Raw genomic sequence first — 23,739 nt, 5'->3', positions numbered from 1 at the left:
CTTGGTAGCCAGTCCTTCATGAAGGGGTCGTCATGTACCCTTTTGGTGGTAACCCCCTGACAACACAGGTATCATACTGCTGATGTGTACGCTGCAAACTCCCCACATATGCCAAGGAATAAATGCTGGGTGTCGCTTGCGGAGAGAGCCCCTGGTCAGAGTGGGTGGCATCGGGTGGATGACCTGCAAAGAAGTGGAGGAAGTTGTCCGACACTGGTGATCAAATGGCCCCAGAAATCTCTTTGAGAGGTAAGGTGCAATATAATGCTGAGAGTTGTTGTTGTGGTCTTCAGTCCTGAGACTGGTTTGATGCAGCTCTCCATGCTACTCTATCCTGTGCAAGCCTCTTCATCTCCCAGTACCTACCGCAACCTACATCCTTCTGAATCTGCTTAGTGTATTCATCTCTTGGTCTCCCTCTACGATTTTTACCCTCCACGCTGCCCTCCAATTCTAAATTGGTGATCCCTTGATGCCTCAGAACATGTCCTACCAACCGATCCCTCCTTCTAGTCAAGTTGTGCCACAAACTTCTCTTCTCCCCAGTCCTACTCAATACCTCCTCATTAGTTATGTGATCTACCCATCTAATCTTCAGCATTCTTCTGTAGCACTACATTTCAAAAGCTTCTATTCTCTTCTTGTCCAAACTATTTATTGTCCATGTTTCACTTCGATACATGGCTACACTCCATACAAATACTTTCAGAAATGACTTCCTGACATTTAAATCTATACTCAATGTTAACAAATTTCTCTTCTTCAGAAACACTTTCCTTGCCATTGCAAGTCTACATTTTATATCCTCCGTACTTCGACCATCATCAGTTATTTTGCCCCCCAAATAGCAAAACTCCTTTACTACTTTAAGTGTCTCATTTCCTAATCTAATTCCCTCAGCATCACCTGACTTAATTCGACTACATTCCATTATCCTTGTTTTGCCTTTGTTGATGCTCATCCTATTTCCCCCCTTCAAGACACTATCCATTCCGTTCAACTGCTCTTCCAAGTCCTTTGCTGTCTCTGCAGAATTACAATTTGTCATCGGCGAACCTCAAAGTTTTTATTTCTTCTCCATGGATTTTAATACCTACTCCAAATTTTTCTTTTGTTTCCTTCACTGCTTGCTCAATATACAGATTGAATAACGTCGGGTATAGGCTACAGCCCTGTCTCACTCCCTTCCCAACCACTGCTTCCCTTCCATGCCCCTCGATTCTTATAACTGCCATCTGGTTTCTGTACAAATTGTAAATAGCCTTTCGCTCCCTGTATTTTACCCCTGCCACCTTCAGAATTTGAAAGAGAGTATTCCAGTCAACATTGTCAAAAGCTTTCTCTAAGTCTACAAATGCTAGAAATGCCCTTCCTTAATCTAGCTTCTAAGATGAGTCGTAGGGTCAGTATTGCCTCATGTGTTCCAACATTTCTACGGAATCCAAACTGATCTTCCCTGAGGTCGGCTTCTACTAGTTTTTCCATTCTTCTGTAAAGAATTCGTGTTAGTATTTTGCAGCTGTGACTTATTAAACTGATAGTTCGGTAATTTTCACATCTGTCAACACCTGCTTTCTTTGGGATTGGAATTATTATATTCTTCTTGAAGTCTGAGGGTATTTCGCCTGTTTCATACATCTTGCTCACCAGATAGTAGAGTTTTGTCAGGACTGGCTCTCCCAAGGCCGTCAGTAGTTATAGTAGAGTTTTGTCAGGACTGGCTCTCCCAAGGCCGTCAGTAGTTCCAATGGAATGTTGTCCACTCCGGGGGCCTTGTTTCGACTCAGGTCTTTCAGTGCTCTGTCAAACTCTTCACGCAGTATCCTATCTCCCATTTCATCTACATCCTCTTCCATTTCCATAATATTGTCCTCAAGTACATCGCCCTTGTATAGACCTTCTATATACTCCTTCCACCTTTCTGCTTTCCCTTCATTGCTTAGAACTGGGTTTCCATCTGAGCTCTTGACATTCGTACAAGTGGTTCTCTTTTCTCCAAAGGTCTCTTTAATTTTCCTGTAGGCAGTATCTATCTTACCCCTAGTGGGATAAGCCTCTACATCCTTACATTTGTCCTCTAGCCATCCCTGCTTAGCCGTTTTGCACTTCCTGTCAATATCATTTTTGAGATGTTTGTATTCCTTTTTGCCTGCTTCATTTACTGCATTTTTATATTTTCTCCTTTCATCAATTAAATTCAATATTTCTTCTGTTACCCAAAGGTTTCTGCTAGCCCTCATCTTTTTACCTATTTGATCCTCTGCTGCCTTCACTATTTCATCCCTCAAAGCTACCCATTCTTCTTCTACCGTATGTCTTTCCCTCATTCCTGTCAATTGTTCCCTTATGCTCTCCCTGAAACTCTCTACAACCTGTGGTTCTTTCAGTTTATCTGGGTCCCATCTCCTTAAATTCCCACCTTTTTGCAGTTTCTTCAGTTTTAATCTACAGGTCATAACCAATAGATTGTGGCCAGAGTCCACATCTGCCCCTGGAAATGCCTTACAATTTAAAACCTGGTTCCTAAATCTCTGTCTTACCATTAGATAATCTATCTGAAACCTGTCTGTATCTCCAGGCTTCTTCCATGTATACAGCCTTCTTTTATGATTCTTTAACCAAGTGTTAGCTATGATTAAGTTGTGCTCTGTGCAAAATTCTACCAGGCGGCTTCTTCTTTCATTTCTTAGCCCCAATCCATATTCACCTACTACATTTCCTTCTCTCCCTTTTCGTACTACCAAATTCCAGTCACCCATGACTATTAAATTTTCATCTCCCTTCACTATCTGAATAATTGCTTTTATTTCATCATACATTTCTTCAATTTCTTCGTCATCTGCAGAGCTAGTTGGCATATAAACTTGTACTACTGTAGTAGGCATGGGCTTCGTATCTGTTTTGGTCACAATAATGCGTTCACTATGCTGTTTGTAGTAGCTTACCCGCATTCCTATTTTCCTATTCATTATTAAACCTACTCCTGCATTACCCCCATTTGATTTTGTATTTATAACCCTGTATTCATCTGACCAAAAGTCTTGTTCCTCCTGCCACTGAACTTCACTAATTCCCACTATATCTAACTTTAACCTATCCATTTCCCTTTTTAAATTTTCTAACCTACCTGCCCGATTAAGGGATCTGACATTCCACGCTCCGATCCGTAGAACGCCAGTTTTCTTTCTCCTGATAATGATATCCTCTTGAGTAGTCCCCGCCCGGAGATCCGATTGGGGGACTATTTTACCTCCAGAATACTTTACCCAAGAGGACGCCATCATCATTTAATCATACAGTAAAGCTGCATGCCCTCGGGAAAAATTACGGCTGTAGTTTCCCCTTGCTTTCAGCCGTTCGCAGTACCAGCACAGCAAGGCCGTTTTGGTTAGTGTTACAAGGCCAGATCAGTCAATCATCCAGACTGCTGCCTTTGCAACTACTGAAAAGGCTGCTGCCCCTTTTCAGGAACCACACGTTTGTCTGGCCTCTCAACAGATACCCCTCCATTGTGGTTGCACCTACGTTACAGCAATCTGAGGCACGCAAGCCTCCCCACCAAAGGCAAGGTCCATGGTTCATGGGGGGGAGGGGGGCTGAGAGATATGATTCCATATTGTTCCCTTCCCTGGTTACACCATGGGAAGAATGTAGAGTTAAAGATCAAGGAGAGGCGTGTTCTCCCCAATACTTAGTTTATTCAATGTCTGATGGGGAATCATTTATGACAACAAAGAGAACTTGGAGTACAAGTTTGGGGAAGTGGTGGGAATGTTCAGACTGCAGAGTGGGTCAGTACTAATAAAAACAGCATCTCCTGCCCAGCCATGCGCATTGCACATCTGTGCCAAGCTGGGTGATGTCACAGTTTCCTTCACCTCCCATAAGAGCTAAATCATGGCCCAGGGGATTATATTTCTTTGAGATCTTCTCTTGCAGTCCGATGATGAGTTGTGCACCAACCTACAGCAACGAGGTGTACACTTTTCATGCGTGTGTATAGGGTGCCTAAGGACAACAGGATTGCTACTGGTGCCTTCATCTTGGCGTTTGAGGGTGATACATTGTCTGAAAAGGTCGAGGTGATGGTATGTGGGTGTGACATTAAACCCTGTGTTCCTCTCCCTATGTATATGCTTCAAATACTGGAAATTTGGGCACATGTCCTCTTGATATAATGCCAGCTCCACATGGGAGAAATTTGACATCTGTCACACATGAGCATTCCTTGTACCCCTCCTCCCATGCTGCAGAGAGCACCATTCCACCTGTCCACTGGACTGCACCATTTATCAAAAAGAGAGGAAGATAGTGGTACCCTGGACAGGCTGACATGCACAAGAGGCCAAAAAGAAGTATGACTGTCTTAACCCTGTACGCATGATGTCATCATCTGCTATGGTTACAATGTTGTTGCCCTTTACTAAACAACACCCTCATCTGCTATGCCTCTTAAAGTAGTCCCCAGGGCCGTCAGACTCCACCTGCCCCCTTGATGGTTGGGGGCTCTCCTTTCCCATTGCTCCCTTCCCGCCTACGTCGGGAGCTATGTCCTCCCAGCCATCAGGGACATCAGACCCCATCCTGCTGCCTGAGAAGTGCCAACCTTCTCTGGCTTCTCTCAGCAGGAAGGGGTCCTTTGGGACACTACCTTCCAAGGTTCCTGCTGCCATGCAGCCAGTCACCAGCCAGTGGCTGAAAGTGCCACATGCTGCTGGTTGTAGCACTTCACGGTCATTATCATGACCTGAGACCAACTCAGAGAAGCCCTCCTGGCCAGTGAAACCCAAGGAGAAGCAAGAGCAGGAAAATAAGAAACCTATTAAAAAGAAAGAAAAATCCCTGTGGCCCCCACACCACCACTTCCTGCAGGTTCCAATTCTGAGGATGAGGTGGAGATCCTGGTTTCCCCTGAGGACCTAGATCTCCCCAGAGCCTCAGGACCAATGGACACAACCACTACAAGCACTCGATTGGTGGCAGCAGGTGACTGGGGGCATAAACTGCCTCCTTGGTCCCTTCATGCCCTCCCAATACACTGAAAGCTTAATCCTGCAGTGAAATTGCGTTGTCTTTTCCACCACCTGGCTGAGTTACAACCTTTCTTAAGCCATCAGTTGCTTTCTATATTGCCCTTCAGGAAACTTGGTTTCCAACAGTGTGGATTCCTGCCCTTCATGGCTATCAGGGATATCACAAGATCCGTACTGACTATGACAAGGTGTCAGATGGAGTACGTATAAATGTCCTTGACTCTGTATATGTATAGCGAATCTGTGTCTCTCCAAACAACTCTAAAGCCTATGGCTGTCAGGACAAGGTCAATGCAGGATGTTATCATCTGCAGTGTCTATCTTCCCCCAGATGGCGAAGTACGTCAAAATGCCTTGGCTACCTGGTTTCTCAGCTTCCCCCACCTTCCCTAATTTTGGGTGGTTTCAGTGCCCATAACACTCTGTGGAGTGGAACCATGAGCACTGGTTGTGGCAAAGATGTTGAATATGTACTGATGCAACTCAATCTTTGTCTTTTAAATACTGATGCTCCCAGATATTTCAGTGTGGCACATGGCACCTGCATGGCCATTAATCTTACAGTGTGCAGCATTGGCCTTCTACCATCTATTCAGTGGAGAGTCCATGATGACCTGTGAGATAGTGATCACTCTCTGATCTTCCTGTCCCTACCCGAGTGTCACTCCCCTGGCTGCCTGCCCAGATGGGCTCCTAACGAGGCTCACTGGAATGCTTTCACCTCTGCTGCCACTGTTGGGCCTGCGCCACTTGGCACTATCGATGTGGTTGTCCAAAACTTGTGACCATAGTCTCTGCTGCCAAGTTGACAGTCTCATGTTCTTCAGGACCCCTCCAGTGGAAGACAGTGTTTTGGTGGTCATCAGAAATCGCTGAGGCCATTAGAGATCATCGGCGGGCTCTCCAGCATCATAAACGGCACTCATTGATGGAGCACCTTGTTGCCTTCAAAACTCCATGCCCAGGCCTGCCAGCTAATCAAAAGATGAAGCCTAATCAAAAGATGAAGCAAGAGTGCTTGGAATGATATGTTTCAATCGTTGGATCACATACCTCTCCTTCTTAGGTGTGGATGAAGATCAGACGCCTTTACAGATTCCAGACCCCTGTAGATGTATCTGAGATTTCTGTGAATGGAGCTATCTATAACGAAACAGATGCAGTCACTGAACCTTCTGTTCATGATTCAGCATTTGAGAGTTACCAACCTGTATCTCAAAACAGTGGGTGGAAGGAAAGCGCTTACCTTTTCTACACGCACCTTGAGTCATAAAATGCTCCATTCAGTGAGTGGGAATTCCTCAGTGCACTTGCCCATTTCCCTGATATAGCACCAGGGACAGATCATATTCACAATCAAATGCTTAAACATCTCTCATCAGATTACCAGCATCACATCCTTGCCATTTTCAACTGGACATGGAGCGTGGGCAAGTTCCTGTCACAATGATGGGAAAGCGTCATCGTCTTGGTGCTGAAATCTGGTAAGAACCCACTAGAGATGGACAGCTACTGCCCCATTGGTCTCAACAATGTTCTGTGTAAGTTGCTCGAATACAAGCTCAGCTGGTGGCTATGTTGGTTCCTTTGAGTTTCGGGGCCTTCTGGCTCCGTCCCAGGGTGATTTCTGCCAAGGCCGCTACACCACTGATAATTTGATGTACCTAGAGTCTGCTATCCATACAGCCTTTACCTGAAGTCAACACCTTATTGCCATCTTTTTTGACTTAAAAAAAAAGGCCTACGACAAAATGTGGAGACATCATATCCTCACTATATTACACGAGTGAGGTCTCTGGGGCCTGGTCCTGATCTCCATACAGAATTTTTTGTCGCTCTGTACTTTCAGAGTTCAAGTTTTTGCTGTCCACAGTTCAGCCCATTTCCACAAGAAGGGTCCCACAGGGCTCTGTTGTGAGTGGTCCTCTCTTTTGTGGCCATTAATGATCCAGCAGTGGCTCTGGGGTCCTCAGTATCACCTTCCCTATATACTGATGATTTTTGCATTCACTTTTGCTCTTCGTGTATTGGTCTTGCTGTACACCGACTGTATTGAGCCTGTGAAAGGCACAGTCATGGGCCCTCACCTGCCAAGACTTGTGGCACGCACTTCTGTCATTGTTGTACTGTCCGCCCACATTCAGAACTTTACCTTGATGACCAATTACTAGCGTAATGGAGGCATGTCGCTTTTTAGGACTGGTCTTCGATGGCCAGCTAACTTGGCTTCCCCACCTTCGTCAGCGTAAGCAGAAGTGCTAGGAGCATCTTAAATCTCTTTGCTGCGTGAGTCACACTAGGTGGGGTGCAGATCGCTCTAGACTGCTGCAGCTCTATGAAACTCTGACACAGTCCTGCCTTGATTATGGGAGTCTGGCATGTGGTTTGGCATCGCCCCCAGCATTGCAGATACTGGACCCGATACACCACTTCAGGGTTTGACTTGTAACAGGGGCTTCTGAACTAGCCCTGTGAACAGTCTACTCATAGAGGCTGCAGTCCCCCCACTGTGGATCAGGAATCAACAACTACTTGTTAATTACGCCTCACATGTCCGTAGTTCACCTGGGCATCCGAATTACCGCCTCCTCTTGCCAAACAGGGTAATCCCTCTCCCGCAATGGTAGCCCAGATCAGGCATTGTGGTAGCAGTCCATGTTCGGTCCTTTCTTTCTGAACTTGAGTTTTTCCCTGCACCATCTGTCCTCGGGCTTCTCTAACGTACACCTCCATGGTGCATATCTCAGCCACAGCTTCGTCTGGACCTATCTCTAGGCCCAAAAGACCCAGTTCCGCCTGAGACCCTCCACCCCCAATTTTTCTTTATTCTTCGCGTGTTCTAGGGGTCAGACAATACCTGCACTGATGGCTCGATGATAGGTGGTCATTTTGGCTTCACTTATGGCCTTGCTGGACATACTGAACAGTGCTCCTTCTTGGATGGCTACAGTGTTTTGACTGTGGAGTTGGTAGTCATTTCTTGCACTCTTGAGCATATCCTCACTTGCACCAGTGTGTCCTTCCTCATCTGTAGTGACTTTTGTAGCCTACAAGCTCTCGATCATTGCTACCCTTGCCATCCTTTGGTAATGACTATCCAGGAGTCTGTTTATGCCCTCAAACAACATGGGTGGTCAGAGGTCCTCGTATGGAACCTGGGACATGTTGGAATCCCAGGAAATGAACTTGCTGACAGGCTAGCCAAAGAGGCTACTCATAAATAGAGTCTTGAGATCGGTATACCAGAATCTGACCTTTGATTGGTATTATGCTGCAAACCTTTTGCGCTCTTCAATACAGAATGGCACTCCCTGACTATGCCGAATAAGTTACATATGATAAAGGATTTCGATGAATGTGTGGAGGTCCTCCATGCAAGGCTGTCGCAAGGACTCCACTGTCCTTTGCCAGCTCCACATCAGCCATATTTGGCTGACTCACAATAACATCCTACATTGTGAGGACCCATTTCAATGTTGCTATGGTTCACGTTTGACAGTAGTCCACATCTTGTTGGACAGTCCAACTTTAGCAGCTCTGAGGTGGACTTTTAATCTCTGACACGCACCCTTCAATTTTAGGTGATAATGCCTCAGCCACTAACATAGTTTTAAGTTTTATCTGTGAATGGGGTTTCTATTATTCTGTTAAAGTGTGATGCCTCAGCCTCATCTTTCAGGCCATCACCCTACCTTCATTTTAACTCTGCCTCGCTCCCTCTGGTGCTGTCTGTCTGACTTGGTGTTCGTCTTTCACCATCTTTGTTTCTCTTACCTTGTGTTTTTAAGCTGGAGATTTAGTGTGTTGCAGAGTGGCTGGCTCATCCTTTTTTATTCTTGTGATCAGCCAGCCAGGCCATCTGCTATATTGTTTTAATGCCTTCAGTCGCTATTTTCCTTTTAGTTAACAGTATTAAGCACTTTATTCCTTCCCTGGATTTCAGGTGATAGGATTCTTTTCAGGTATGGTTTTAATCGAAGACCTGTGAGACTAAGGAAAAAAGGACTGATAACCTTGCAGTTTAGTCCCTTTAATCTACAAACCAACCAATTGCCATTTGCTTGGCATAGCAGCTTGGTGATCTGAAAGACAAAGGTGGGGCCTTACTTGAGGCTACACTCTGTTATTACTGATTCCTCTATGAGTGCCAGTCGCACATGTCTGATGTGCTCCGTGCAGTGTTTTGAAACACAGCGCTGCATTTGGCTATTGTATCAGTACCCATATTTGCTGGCAATGCTCTACACTGAGGTGACAAAAGTCATGGGAAAGCGATATAATGTATACACTTGGCAATAATATCGTGTAAACTCTAGGTATAAAGGGACAGCGCATTGGCAGAGCTCTCATTTGTTCTCAGGTGATTCATGTGAAAAGGTTTCTGACGTGATTATGGCTGTGCAACAGGAATTAGCAGACTTTGAATGCAGAAAGGTAGGTGGAACTAGACGCATGGGATATTCCATCTTGGAAATTGTTTGGGAATTAAAGATTCTGAGATCCATATTGCCAAGAGTGTGATGAGCAAACCAAATATCAGGTGTTATTTCTCACCGCAGACAACGCAGTGGCCGACGATGCCGCAAAATTTGCTGTTGATATGCTATGGTGTCAGAAAATCACCATAAGTGCCTTTGGTAACAGAAAGTCATCGCCTGTAGTGCCTTTTCTGGACTCATCACAATATCGGTTGGACCCTAGACGACAGGAAAACTGTGGCGTGGTCAGCTGAGCCCCAATTTCTTTTGTAAGAACTGATAGTAGGGTTTGAGTGTGGCGCAGACCACACAAAGCCATGGATCCAAGTTGTCAACAAGGCACTGTGAAAGCTGGTGGTGACTCCATAATAGTGTGGGCTGTGTTCAAATGGAATGATTGGTCCATAGGCCCACATGAAGCACAAAATCCTGCACCTTTAATGCTTTTGCAATTATGGACAGCTATAGAGCCAGTATGGATCAATATTTTTGCAGGGGACTTTCAACCACTTATTGAGTCCATGCCATATTGAGTTGCTGCACTACACTGGGCAAAAGGAGGGCCAACATGATATTAGAAGGTATCCTATGACTTTCGTCACCTCATACTAATCCCATGTATGTTCAGTTTAAGTGGGTCTTTCACAAAGCCAAGCCACTTTGTCATCTTCGGTGGTGGTCAGAAAACTATTTTCATGTTATACAGAGTAATCCAATGGAACTGGTCTGAGGACAGTGTTTGTGTTGCATTTCAATGGCTATTGGGAGAACATTGTAAGGGAATCCATTGAAATATGGATTCACGAGAATCTGGTCTATAGGGCTGAAGGATGCCAAATGGCTGTGGCTTGGAATCTCATGTTAACAGTAATACATCTTGAATGTGCCCAGCACAGGGCAAATAGCAAGACACAAATGGAATGCCCAGAGCACTCCCTCCCCTCCAGCCGGACAGTACCCGACTGCCCATAGCTAGGTGGAGGGGGGCACACTGCTACTATAAATATTAACGAATCCACAGTATCCTGACAATTCACAAGATGATGAGGATATGACGAGTATGACACTATTCGAAATGTTGCAATATTTAAACACTGCCATCCGGCTAGAAACCCAAGAGCTGTACATCAGCAGTATGATTCCAGTTGACATTTCCCTTCTTGCCAAAAGTAAGAAATACTCGTTGAATGGAATGGATAGCATACTTGCCTAAATTATGGGTTAATTTAACACAATGGGTGAAGTGAGAAAAATGCTAGCAAAAAGGTTGGATGAAGCAAAAGCAATTTTTTGAAATTATTTACTTGTATAAAAAAATTGATACAATATAAAGGTAGAAGCTATTAAAACAGTAGTGTAAGAAAGTGTGAAGTGAACTAAGGGAAATCTGATAGGGCAGAAACTAAAAATATTTTAAATGTGTATCTGTGGAAGGATATTAAAAGTTGCCAGATGAAGTGTCAAGTACAGAGGTAACAGAAAGAATCTAAAAGGAAAACTCAGTGGAAAATTGTAACCAGTAGAAGGGATACACTACTTTGATATGTACCCTGTCATCTGGGAATAGTTTATCTGGCAGTGGAAGAAACAGTATAGGGGAAAGATTATAATGCCAGATAAAGATAAGAAATTGTGAAACAGATTAAAGAATTTATTCACAGTATGGTTAATTTGAGGACATTATCATACCAAATGGAAGATTAATTACAAAAACTAACTTCACTGGAGACCAAGAAGGGGTCAGTCTTCCCTCAGATTTTTTTGCCCTGGAATCTGCAGACAGGCCCAGTGACAATGCCAGTGCCTCTGTAAATCTCAGGGAATAGTATCTTCCAGCCTCTGTGCCCTGTACCAGTGAGCATTCCATCTCATGGGGGAGTCATACTGCTCATCCAGGATGACATTCATAGCCAAACCATCTCACTGAGCACTCAGCTGCAAGCTGTTGCAGTTCGCAATATACTTCTTTGCTTCACATTTTCTCTTTGCAACGTCTACATCATTAGCTGTCACCAGGGTAGACTTCCTCCAGCTTATTGACCAACTCCCTCACGTCTTTTTGCTGCTGGGTGACTTTAATGACACCACCCCCTTTGGGGCTCTTCCATAACTGTTCGAGAGGTGCCCTCTTGGCTGACCTTCTCAATCAACTCAGCCTCATTTGCCTTAACACTGGAGCTCTCGCATTTCTTCCAGACTCCATGCACATCTGTTCCCATTTGTGCCTATTGTTCTGCACTGCCCAGTTTGTGTGTTGTCTTGAGTGGTCTGTTCTCTCACACACATACTCGAGCGACCATATCCAGTGTGCTATTCATTATATGACTCCTACCCCATCTATGTATAAACCCAATTGGCAGCTTTCTAAGGCTGACTGAAGGCTTTATCCCTTCCAGATGACCTTTGACGAACATTTCCCCAGTTGTGATAACAAGATAGAGTACCTCACAAACACTATCCTTACCACCCCAAAATGTTCCATACCTTGCACTTTATCTTTACGGCGCCATGTCCTGGTCCCCTGGTGGATTGAGACATGCCGCAGCATGATTCGCATGCGGAAACATGGCGAGCTGCATTCATTATAAGCTGTTGTGTGCGCAGCGTCATCACATTCTGCGTGATAGCAGAAAAGCAGCTGGATTTCATCTACTAGTTTTTTAATGGTTCCACTCCTCTTCCATCATATGGGGCAACCTCTGTCAGCTCTGTGGGACCACATCCACTCCGCCATTCCCAGTCTGACCATAGCAGATGATGTCATTATGGACCCTATAGCTATCTCAAACACCGTGGGCTGCTATTTTGCAGAAATTTCAAGTTTTACCCACTGTCTCCCTGCCCTGTCTCTCGGAAACGAGTGGAGGAGTCTCAGGTGACACCCTTCTCCTCTCAGAATTGTGCATGCTACAGTGTCACCATTACTATGAGGGAGCTAGATCATGCTCTCACTTCATCGTGATCTTCCACCCCAGGGTTGGACGACATTCATATTCAGATGTTGCAGCACCTTTCTCTTGCAAGCGGGCACTTTCTCCTTCATATGTATAATTGCATTTGGGCAGATGGCACATTTCCCAGATGCTGGCGTGAAGCCATTGTCATAGCCATACCTAAGCCCGGTAAGGACAAACACCTTCCTTCTGGCTACTGCCCCATTTCTCTCACCAACTGTGTTGGCAAGCTGATGGAACGTATGATTCATGGCTGGTTGGTATGGTGGCTCAAATCTTGCAGTCTGCTAATCCCTGACAATATGGATTTCGAGTGCACCGTTCTGCAAATGACCATCTTGTCACTTTGTCAACCTATGTCATGAATAGTTTTTTGCACAATTGCCAGACTGTGGCTGTGTGGTTTGATTTGGAGAAAGCTTAAAACACCTGTTGGAGGATTGGTATCCTCCATACTGTATACACGTGGGGCGGGCATCAGAGGCTCCATGCCCCATTACCTTCAGTAGTTTTTAAGACAGAGTTTCAAGGTATGTGTGGGTTCAGTCTTGTTGGACACTTTGATGCAGGAGAACAGGGTGCCTCGGGGCTCCATCCTGAACTTCATCATCTTTGCCATAGCTATTAACCTTATTGTGGCTCGTCTCCCGCCAAGCATCTCCAGCTACCGTTTCGCTGACGACTTTGCAGTTCTCCACGGGCTTGTCTCCTCGAGTGGCATTCTCAGAAACATCTCGATCATCTTTACTCGTGGAGTATCAACAATGGTTTTCGCTTTTCCACTGACAAAACTGTTTGTATGAATTTCTGGTGGCACAATGTGTTTCTTCCACCGTCTTTACATCTTAGGTCTGTTGCTCTTCTGTTTGCTAAAACTACGAAATTCCTGGGGCTCATGCTTAATAGGAAACATTCTGGGTCCTCCTATGTGTCTTACCTAGCCGCCTGCTGCACCCAGTCCCTGCGTCCTATGTGTCGTAAGTGGTATTTCGTGAGGAGCGTATCATGCCAACCTCCTCTGATTTTACCAATAATGTGTCGGTTAGAAGCTAGACTATGGGTGCTTCATTTATTCATCTGCACATCCATCCACCTTAAGCCATTTTAATACAATTCACCATTGCACTTTTTATGCTAGCCTAGTTGAGAGTCTCTGTGCTGAAGCTGCCAAACTACCACTCATACCAGTGTGATGTTCTCCTCAGCAGATACTCATGCTGTTTGTCTGCTATGCCTTGCCACCCATCCTATGCCTCCTTTTTTGCTGACTCGCTGGCCCATCAGTATGGGGGGCGTCCCTCTTCTCCATTACCTTCCAGAGTTCGGTTTTGGCTCCTACTCCAGCAGTTTAACTTAACGCTACCGGCCACATTCCTGATGATGTGAACCCTTTACTACCGTGGCTTCGTGCAGCGGCCTGTGTCCATCTTGGACTTCAACTGTGTCCGTCTTGGACTTAATTTGTTTCCTAAGGAAACTACTCTGGACTCACTCTACTGCAGTAAGTTTCTCAATCTTCACAACTTAGTGATAGCACCTTCATGTGCACTGATGGCTCTAAGACTAATCATGGTGTTGGGTGTGCCTTCGTCTTTGTCACTGACCAGTTTTGGTATCAGCTTCCGGAACACTGCTCAATATATACAAGAGCTCTCTGGCCTATGTCAGGCCTCCCAGTACATCTGGTGACACAAGGTCTCTAACTGTGTTATATGCTCATTGCCCTTCAGAGCCTCTGTGTGCTGTTCACAGTCCATCCCTGAGTTCAACAGGTCTAAGAAAGCTTCCACCTGTTCACTGTTGAGGGAGTCACTGTGATGTTCATATGGGTTTGTGGTCACATCAGTCTGACGGGAAATGAGGCTGCTGCCGCTGCTGCCAAGGCCGCATTCCTCCTACCTCAGTTCACTAGCTCTTCCATTCCTTCGGATGATCTCTGTATTGCTGTCTATCAGCAGGTTGTATCACTTTGGCATCACCACTGGTCATCTCTTCACAGGATCAAGCTTCAGGGAATTAAAACTCTCCCAGTGGCTTGGCCAACCTCATGTTGGTTCTCTTGCCGCGAGGAGATCATTTTAGCTAGTAGGTTGCTTATTGGGCATCGTCATTTTAGCCATTGCCATTTGTGATTCCCCTGTCATTTCATTGTCACCAACCTTTGACAGTTCACCATTTCTGACCAAATGCCCTTTTTTAACCACTTACATTCTCATATAAGTGTGCCATCTGAGTTATCAGCTGCTTAAGCAAACGACACATGGGCTGTCAACAGCATTTTACTTTTTATCCTTTGTAGCAATATGGTGAAGGACATTTAATCTTTGGCTCGGGACCTCCACTATCTCTACAGCATATTTTGTTGACCTTTCTCCACTAGGAAGTCCTTGTTCTTAGCTCGCATGCCTTCCATCGATTGAGCTTAACATACTGTTGTGGGTTGGCAGGGGAGCCAACACTGTGATTATTAGAGGAAGCCGAAAGGCACACATTTTAGCTCATGCAGGCTGGCGTGAGGTCTGGACGTAGCTGAAGGCTATGCTAACTATCGTCTCGGCAAATGAGAGCGTATTTTGTCAGTGAACCATCGCTAGCAAAGTCGGTTGTACCACTGGGGCGAGTGCTAGGAAGTCTCTTTAGACCTGCCGTGTGGCGGCGCTCGGTCTGCAATCACTGATAGTGGCGACACGTGGGTCTGACGTATACTAACGGACCGTGGCTGATTTAAAGGTTACCACCTAGCAAGTGTGGTGTCTGGTGGTGACACCACACATACAATCAGTTTTAAGTTCTTTTACTTCTTGATGATCTAAGTTTATGACGTGGATGCTTATGACCTTATGTTTTTGTGGCCTAAAACAAACAAACAAACAAATTTCCCTCAAATCACATAATACAGTTAGATGATTCATTATATCTCTCAATATTATTGTTAGTCTTCCACAGCCCTTTTCCATGGTTTCAACCACTGCAAGTTTAAGACCTTCACACTGCACTGGTATTATCTACTACTACCTGTATGCTAGCACAAAGGTTTTCAAACTGTGTATCAAGACTCCCAGGACATTGTGACCTCACAGTTGGGTCACCATGGTGGTTCCATAACAGTAATAATTTACCAGGACATTGTGGCCTCACAGTTGGGTCACCATGGTGGTTCCATAACAATAATAATTTGGTTTATTTGCTTTGCAAGTAAAGGAACAACATGTGCACTAGTTGTGATATCTAGCAGGCCGGCAAGTAAGTGTTGTTACTATGGCAGCATGGTAGATGGCAGTCTAGTAATATGGAAGAAAAAGTTGGATGATAATGATATACATTGCACTATTCCTGCTCTTCATATGATTGTAGAATAAAAGACTTACAGGTGGTGAAGAGTTGACTCTGTGTTTGTAGATCATATAACTGAACTCGGTGATTACTTCCTGAACTACTTTCCAGAAGTAGTAGATAAACATAACTAGATGAAAGATCCTTTAAGAACAGAACTTCCATCAACACTTACTGTTGATGAACAAAAGCAATTTATGGATATTTCTTCAGACTCCACATTGAAATTGAAGTTCGTTTCCTCATCACAGCTTGATTTTTGGAGCTGGTGAAGTAGGAATATCTGCAAGTTTTGATACCTTTTGCTACAACCTACTTATGTGAGGTAGCTTTTTCAGCATAGGCAATCATCAGTAGCAAATACAGATTGCGAATGAATGTGAAGAAAGAGATTTCCAATCTTGTGCAGAGATTTGAGGAACTGGTGATAAAGAAGTAAGCTCATCCTTCTCCTTATTTTGTTGCAAGAATTGGACATAATAATGTTAAAAGTTTATTAAAATGTGTTGATTTGGACATTTAATAAAGAAATAATTCTTATTCTTTTTTTTTTTTTTTTTTTTTTTTTTAAATTTAGGTTTATTTACCTCACATTTCAGTTGGATGTCATGTGCGAAAGGAGTCCCAGGTGATCGTGTATAAATCAAGGGTACTGAGGATCCAAAAAGTTCGAAAACCACTTGGCTGGCACATCTCTGCTGGTACCAAGCTGCTCCTCTTTCAGCTTCCAAACATTTAAACTCATCTCTGAGACTCCTACCCCATTTTTATAAACCACTGGTACCATGTTGTATGTTGCTGTCTTATTTTTTTTCTGATTGGTTGAAGTTATCATTTAAATTATCTTATGGAAGTTCAGCTTGCCATGTCCTTCATTCCTGCCTTAAATGCATTGCTTAATGATGTCTTTTGAAGTCTTCATGGACATTTACTTCTGTCTTGCTTTCTTCATAGAATATTTCAGAGCACTTTATCTCTATTACTGATGCATTCTCTCATTTCTAGAATAAAACAGCACGCCCAAAACCAGTGTATCTGTGGACTGTTCTGGATGTTCAGAAATGGTTGCGAAGACATTGCAGTGACTATTACCCATTGTATGCAGAAAAGTTTCAGCAGGTAATTTATGTAATACAAAAGTTTTCATTGAATTGTACAAAGTGTCCATAGAATGTGGTCCAATTCAGTTTGTTTTGTTTCAGTCACGGTGTAGCAATTTCTGTAAATTGTATTGTGCTTGGAATCTTTCAGTTAAACAAAAACATGTTTTTATTTTTCTATTAGAATTAGTATAAGAGTAATTCCATGTCAATCCAAATCAGAAGGGGAAAAAAAAAACATTTTCGACCAGACCATCTCAGATTTCTTGCAGATTTGCTGCATCCAGTGATCTAGATAAGAGATGGAAAAGTGCCAGTTTGCTGAGGTATGCGCAAGGCTGTAGCCAGGATTTTGTCAAAAAGGGGGGATCTGATTTGTTAAAGACGAACTTAAAAAGGCTTATTTTTTTCATTTGTTCTGAAAACACTTATATTCCTCTTTTTAATTTTAAGTGCATAACTTGCTTTTAGGTGGCCTTTATTCTTAAAACACACACACACACACACAACACACACACACACACACACACAGAGAGAGAGAGAGAGAGAGAGAGAGAGAGAGAGAGAGAGAGAGAGAGAGAGAGAGAGAGAGTTGTGAGGCATTTTTACTTTATTATTATTCAATGAAGGAAATTCATTTGTTTACATAAGCTGGTTTGTTTGTCTTTTATTTGTACTCCCATAACGATAGTCATTTGTTTACAGGTTTGTTGACATTGGTACAAGTTTACCCAGTGCCAATTTACACCTAATAAGAACATTACTTAATATTCTTAGTAAGCTCCACTTCGGGTTGTAATCATGGATGTCTGATATACAAATAATGAGATAATCAATATTATGTACATTTATGTTGAAGCTTGTAATAACGCTAGAGAAGCCTGCAACTTATGAGGTGGGTCGTATCCGGACCTGTAAGAAATTTTCAACAACGTTTGAACGCATTGTCTGAAACGGGAGGTATCATACCAAGAAAACATGATTGAAGGAGAATTGCTATGGGAGAAAATTCAGAAGTCACTATATTAGCTGCAATTGTCACTAATCCTCATGTAAGTTTCCATCAGTCGGAAAGTGATTCAGCAATTTCTCAAAGGAGTGCCCTTTGAATACTTAAGCATGGTAAATTCCACCTGTATCACATTGGTCTACATCAAGCCCTGCATGGGGATGATTTCCAGAAGTGTGTTGAATTTTGACAGTGGGCTCTAGTACAAGTTGAAAATGGTACATTATCCAAGGTGGCTGTGTGAAATTTATTTGTGTCTGTGTCAGCATAAGTGACCATAATTCTGGTTCTAATCCAGGTACAACTATGAAACTTGTATCATTTTTAAAGCTAATGAATAGAGCTTTACATTGATATGCAACATGGCAGGTTTCTAGGAATTTTCACACTAAAGGTCATTGACCTTCAGCTTGAATCTTAAATATCTCAAAACACCCTACCTTCAATTTTTTTGATATATATAATTGCTCCAATATGCTACTATAAACATGGTAAATATCAAGGTGGCACATCAAAGGCATCATGACCAAAAATTTATTTTGTCTGCATGAGTACACTATCAAAACGCAGAAGGTAGTACATAAATATGAAACAAAAGTTATTAAAAAATACAATTTGTAAGTAATGTTGACAAAAATATCTTTTATATTATTGTAGTAGAAGTATGATCCATTTACACTGTGTGTTGTTGTTGTTGTTGTTGTTGTGGTCTTCAGTCCTGAGACTGGTTTGATGCAGCTCTCCATGCTACTCTATCCTGTGCAAGCTTCTTCATCTCCCAGTACCTACTGCGACCTACATCCTTCTGAATCTGCTTAGTGTATTCATCTCTTGGTCTCCCTCTACGATTTTTACACTCCACGCTGCCCTCCAATTCTAAATTGGTGATCCCTTGATGCCTCAGAACATGTCCTACCAACCGATCCCTCCTTCTAGTCAAGTTGTGCCACAAACTTCTCTTCTCCCCAATCCTATTCAATACCTCCTCATTAGTTATATGATCTACCCATCTAATCTTCAGCATTCTTCTGTAGCACCACATTTCGAAAGCTTCTATCCGCTTCTTGTCCAAACTAGTTATCGTCCATGTTTCACTTCCATACATGGCTACGCTCCATACAAATACTTTCAGAAACGACTTCCTGACACTTAAATCTATACTCAATGTTAACAAATTTCTCTTCTTCAGAAACACTTTCCTTACCATTGCCAGTCTACATTTTATATCCCCTCTACTTCGACCATCATCAGTTATTTTGCTCCCCAAATAGCAAAACTCCTTTACTACTTTAAGTGTCTCATTTGCTAATCTTATTCCCTCAGCATCACCTGACTTAATTTGACTACATTCCATTATCCTCGTTTTGCTTTGATTGATGTTCATCTTATACCCTCCTTTCAAGACACTGTCCATTCCCTTCAACTGCTCTTCCAAGTCAGAATTACAATGTCATCGGCAAACCTCAAAGTTTTTATTTCTTCTCCATGGATTTTAATACCTACTCCGAATTTTTCTTTTGTTTCCTTTACTGCTTGCCCATTATACAGATTGAATAACATCGGGGAGAGGCTACAACCCTGTCTTACTCCCTTCCCAACCACTGCTTCCCTTTCATGTCCCTCGACTCTTATAACTGCCATCTGGTTTCTGTACAAATTGTAAATAGCCTTTCGCTCCCTGTATTTTACCCCTGCCATCTTCAGAATTTGAGAGTATTCCAGTCAACATTGTCAATAGCTTTCTCTAAGTCTACAAATGCTAGAAACGTAGGTTTGCTGTTCCTTAATCTTTCTTCTAAGATAAGTCGTAAGGTCAGTATTGCCTCACGTGTTCCAGTGTTTCTACGGAATCCAAACTGATCTTCCCCGAGGTCGGCTTCTACCAGTTTTTCCATTCATCTGTAAAGAATTCGCGTTAGTATTTTGCATCCGTGAAGTATTAAATTGATTGTTCGGTAATTTTCACATCTGTCAGCACCTGCTTTCTTTGGGATTGGAATTATTATATTCTTCTTGAAGTCTGAGGGTATTTCACCTGTCTCGTACATCTTGCTCACCAGATGGTAGAGTTTTGTCAGGACTGGCTCTCCCAAGGCCGTCAGGAGTTCGAATGGAATGTTGTCTACTCCTGGGACCTTGTTTCGACTCAGGTCTTTCAGTGCTCTTCAGTGGCAGTGTCTTAATTGTGATGGGAAACTGATGTGTAGTTGAAGACACATGAAGGAATATTTTATTTTCACCGCTGAAAAAAATAAAATAAAATTAATCCATTCAAAATCTCCTGATGGTAGGACAGAATCATGAAATTATTTCGGTTTTTGTATTGGGCAGCACATCCATCTGAAAAGTAGTCAATGTAATTTGGAGTCAGAAAGTGACATTTTAAGAAACTGAAAATGCTGGAGATAATCAGATATTTCCATGTACGAAACATGCTGTATGTCATTAGTATTTGCATCTCAGTAGTAAGCTAAATACTGGTGAATTGTAATCTGTGAACTATTCCACTGAAATCCCTGTACTTTATCCTGAACCTCTTCCTGAATGGTGAAGGACTAATTATGTACAAAATCACAAACAAGATATTCATGTACTTTGAGTTCTTCTTGAGTGATTTTAAAGGTCCTTGACTGCTACTGTATGATACATAAGTGTGATAGAAGCCATTGTAAACTCAATGCAGTCATCTCAATAAAATCATCTGTTGGTTTTTTTTTTTAGTTTTTAAAACTACCGTGCCTGTTGTTAAGCAACACTTTTCATCCATGTGGTGTGCCATAGTGATATTTACCACGTTTATAGTAGCGTATTGGGGCAATACAAATTTTTTTTCCAAAAAAGTTGAAGGTGAGGAGTTTTGAAAGTTCAAGGTCAAAGGTTAAGGCCAGTGACCTTGAATGTGAAAAATTCTTAAAAACCTGCCATGTTGTATATCAATGAAAAGATCTACTCATTGGCTTTTCATTGATTAGAACCAGAATTATAGTCATTTATGTTGAGATAGACGCATATAAATCACATAATTTCGAAAATTTGCAACCTGTAACTTTCTTCACAATTATTGTATATCTCTACAAATTCGTAGTGTTCATCTCTTATCTGATCACTGAATGCTCCAAATTTGAAAGACATCTGAGTGAGTTGGGTTGACTGTTTTGTTGGATTGGTATGGAATTACCAATAATCCAGACTCATACTGCCATGGTACTGGTTCCCATTTTATGCTGTTTCATTTACAACAATACAAAACTTTTGCATCTTATGTTCATATGTTTCAAGACAAGACTTGTGATTTGTCATCCAGGACAACCATAAATGGCAAGAGTGAAAGTACACTTCCATATTTTAATCACCTCCTCTTATTTATCCAGCGTGTTGCCTCATCTCCTCCTTTAACATAGCTTTTACTTCTTTGGTACATTTATTCCATCCTGTCAATTGCATATTTTTGCATGCCCTTAGCCAATCTTGCTGTAGTTTGGTATTTTTCACATACATGCTCATTGCTATAAGAGAGTGTTATGTTAATGGTCAGAAAATGTCCCAGAATCTACTGCAGATTGAACCCTAAACCTTTAAGTTGGAGACCTTACAATTGTTTTTTAATGTTTAGATGTTGATTGCACAGTACTTCATTCCTCTACCATCCGCATGAAGTTTCTTCGTCTCGCTTCATTTCTGCCCTCTCCCCAGTTTGTTTTGTGCAATATTTATGGTGCACCTCAATATAAGAATGAAATTTGCCTCCGAATATATACAAATGTAAGGAAAACATTGAGATACACATTCATCAATGTTCAATAAAACATATATAAAAAGAAACCAGTAAAAATAAGATAAGGAAAAATGTCTCTTACCTTTTTTATAACTTTTTGTATTAACTATGTCAAACTCTCTTTGTACAGTTCCCCTAATTTTTGCTTTCAGCATGACATAACTGGCAGGTCATTAATAAGGATTAATGAAAGCACCTTAATTAGACTGGGCATTGAAAATGCTGTACATCGCCAAGAAATTTGGAGAGAGATTGCAAAACTCCGCCTGAAGACTGACATCATAGAAATCCGTGATCTGGAAAGGAGGATTAATTGCTGACATATTTATAATCATACTGTAAAGAAATTGTTAGTTATGAATTTTACAGAAAAAGAAAGATTCATTTTAACATTCTTCGTGCTACTTCTGTCATTATATCACGCAAGGAAAAGAGCAACTACATTACGACTTATACATCTGAAGAAAAGAAGATGCCGTTTGTTGCGTACCATCATGGACATATCTGACACGCGAGAGAAGTAGCAAAGTGATAAATTGTACCCATTTTCTTCATGAAATATTATTCTTTTCAAATCTCTGTATCACTTCTCTCTTCCATAGATGTTGAATAAAATTGTCATTCCTATTACAATTCTATGTATGCTTCATGATCAGAATTCTTTCTTGCATAATTGTTCTGTAATAATTCTTAATTTTTAAGAAATTTATTAAAATTGGAAGTAAAACAGCTGGGGTAATGTTGGAACTCATAATGTGTGAGTAAATGACCAGTAATTAGAGAGAAAGTGTCAATATTGATTTGTCTTATCTCGCATTCCAGACTGCTTTATCTGTCAGAGTTTATTGTTCCGTTTCAGTTTCCTGCTCTGTAGCCTCCTTGTGTTGTAGCTTTTACATTAATTCATATTGTATGTGTTCTTCACTTGTGATTAAACAAAGCTCTTGTTTGTTGTTACAAATTACTGTTGTAGGTTAACTTATAAGAGATGCTAAGCTGTGTGTCCATAGATTAAATTGCAAAGCATAAATATATCAAATACAAAAAATTAAATTTCTACTCATTGGGGGGTTTTAGTCACTGCCAACAGAAGATGACACAAACACTACCTTTCAGGATGAGAGGTTCCTTCATCTGGTCACAGAGAAGTAATGGACTGAGGGAAGGAGACTATTCAGAGATTGAGAAGGAAAGCTACTCAGGATTCCAGAAAATAAATTACAGGAGAAGAAAAGATGAGAAAATTCCACAATCATTTTCTCTCTCTCTGTCAGAGAAAGAGAACTGTACTGTATTTGTGTAATCTTTTGTGAGGCTTTATATGGCTACTAGCTAAGCAGAATTTTTCCTTCTTTGCTTGTAGTTTTATTTTAGAGATCTCCCACCCCATCACTTCACTGACCTTCCCCATCCTCTTCTCACACACACTTCCCGTGGTTAAAGCAATGAGCATTAAATAAAGTTTATTGAAAAGAATAATCACTTCCTACCTTCCTTAACTTTTAAATTAACTAGTTACTTATTCAAATTTGGAATGGATTTCATCTACATAGCTTCTTTTCCGCCATAAAAGATTTTTTAAAACATACTGAAATGTAGTTTAACAAAGAAAATAATCAATTATTGTTAATATAATGTAAATGAGTAGATAAAAGAATCAACTCACCATGCGGCTCCAGGGGAACACACACGCACAAATGGATTTGACGTTTACAAGCTTTAGGAGCCAGTGGCTTCTACTTCTGGCAGAAAAGTGGAAAGGGAATGAAGAAGGGTGAAGGAAAAGGACTGGAGAGCTTTAGGGAAAGGGGTACACTTCAGAAAAGTCATCCAGAATCCCGGGTCAGGGGATACTTACCGGACGGGATGACAAGGAAAGACTGATTTTTGGGGACTGCCCTGGACGAGATTTGAAAACCTGAGAGCTAAAACATGGAAGACAGGGCAATATGCAAGACAGAGATTACCACTAAAACATTTTGCAAGAGTTAATAAGAATGAGAAGCTAAGTGCATTGTACATAACAAAAGTGGGAGGGGTGGTGAAAAATAGACAGA

General features: G+C 42.0%; 1 protein-coding gene across 1 annotated transcript in view; it reads left to right on the top strand.

Annotated features, from left to right (window-relative positions):
- LOC126455475 (protein aveugle) overlaps positions 1–23,158 on the top strand; it is a 30,702-nt gene extending 7,544 nt beyond the window's left edge. Inside the window, exons 2-3 of the mRNA XM_050091229.1 lie at positions 16,804–16,917; positions 21,835–23,158. Coding sequence (XP_049947186.1) covers positions 16,804–16,917; positions 21,835–22,002 — 282 coding nt within the window. The 3' untranslated portion in view covers positions 22,003–23,158. The remainder of the gene's footprint in view (positions 1–16,803; positions 16,918–21,834) is intronic.
- The last annotated feature ends 581 nt before the right edge of the window (positions 23,159–23,739 follow it).

This window comes from Schistocerca serialis, chromosome 2, assembly GCF_023864345.2.
Source record: "Schistocerca serialis cubense isolate TAMUIC-IGC-003099 chromosome 2, iqSchSeri2.2, whole genome shotgun sequence".
In the NCBI taxonomy this organism is placed as follows: domain Eukaryota; kingdom Metazoa; phylum Arthropoda; class Insecta; order Orthoptera; family Acrididae; genus Schistocerca; species Schistocerca serialis.
Note: the sequence above shows the minus strand (reverse complement) of the source record. Positions and strands in the feature narration are given on the sequence as shown.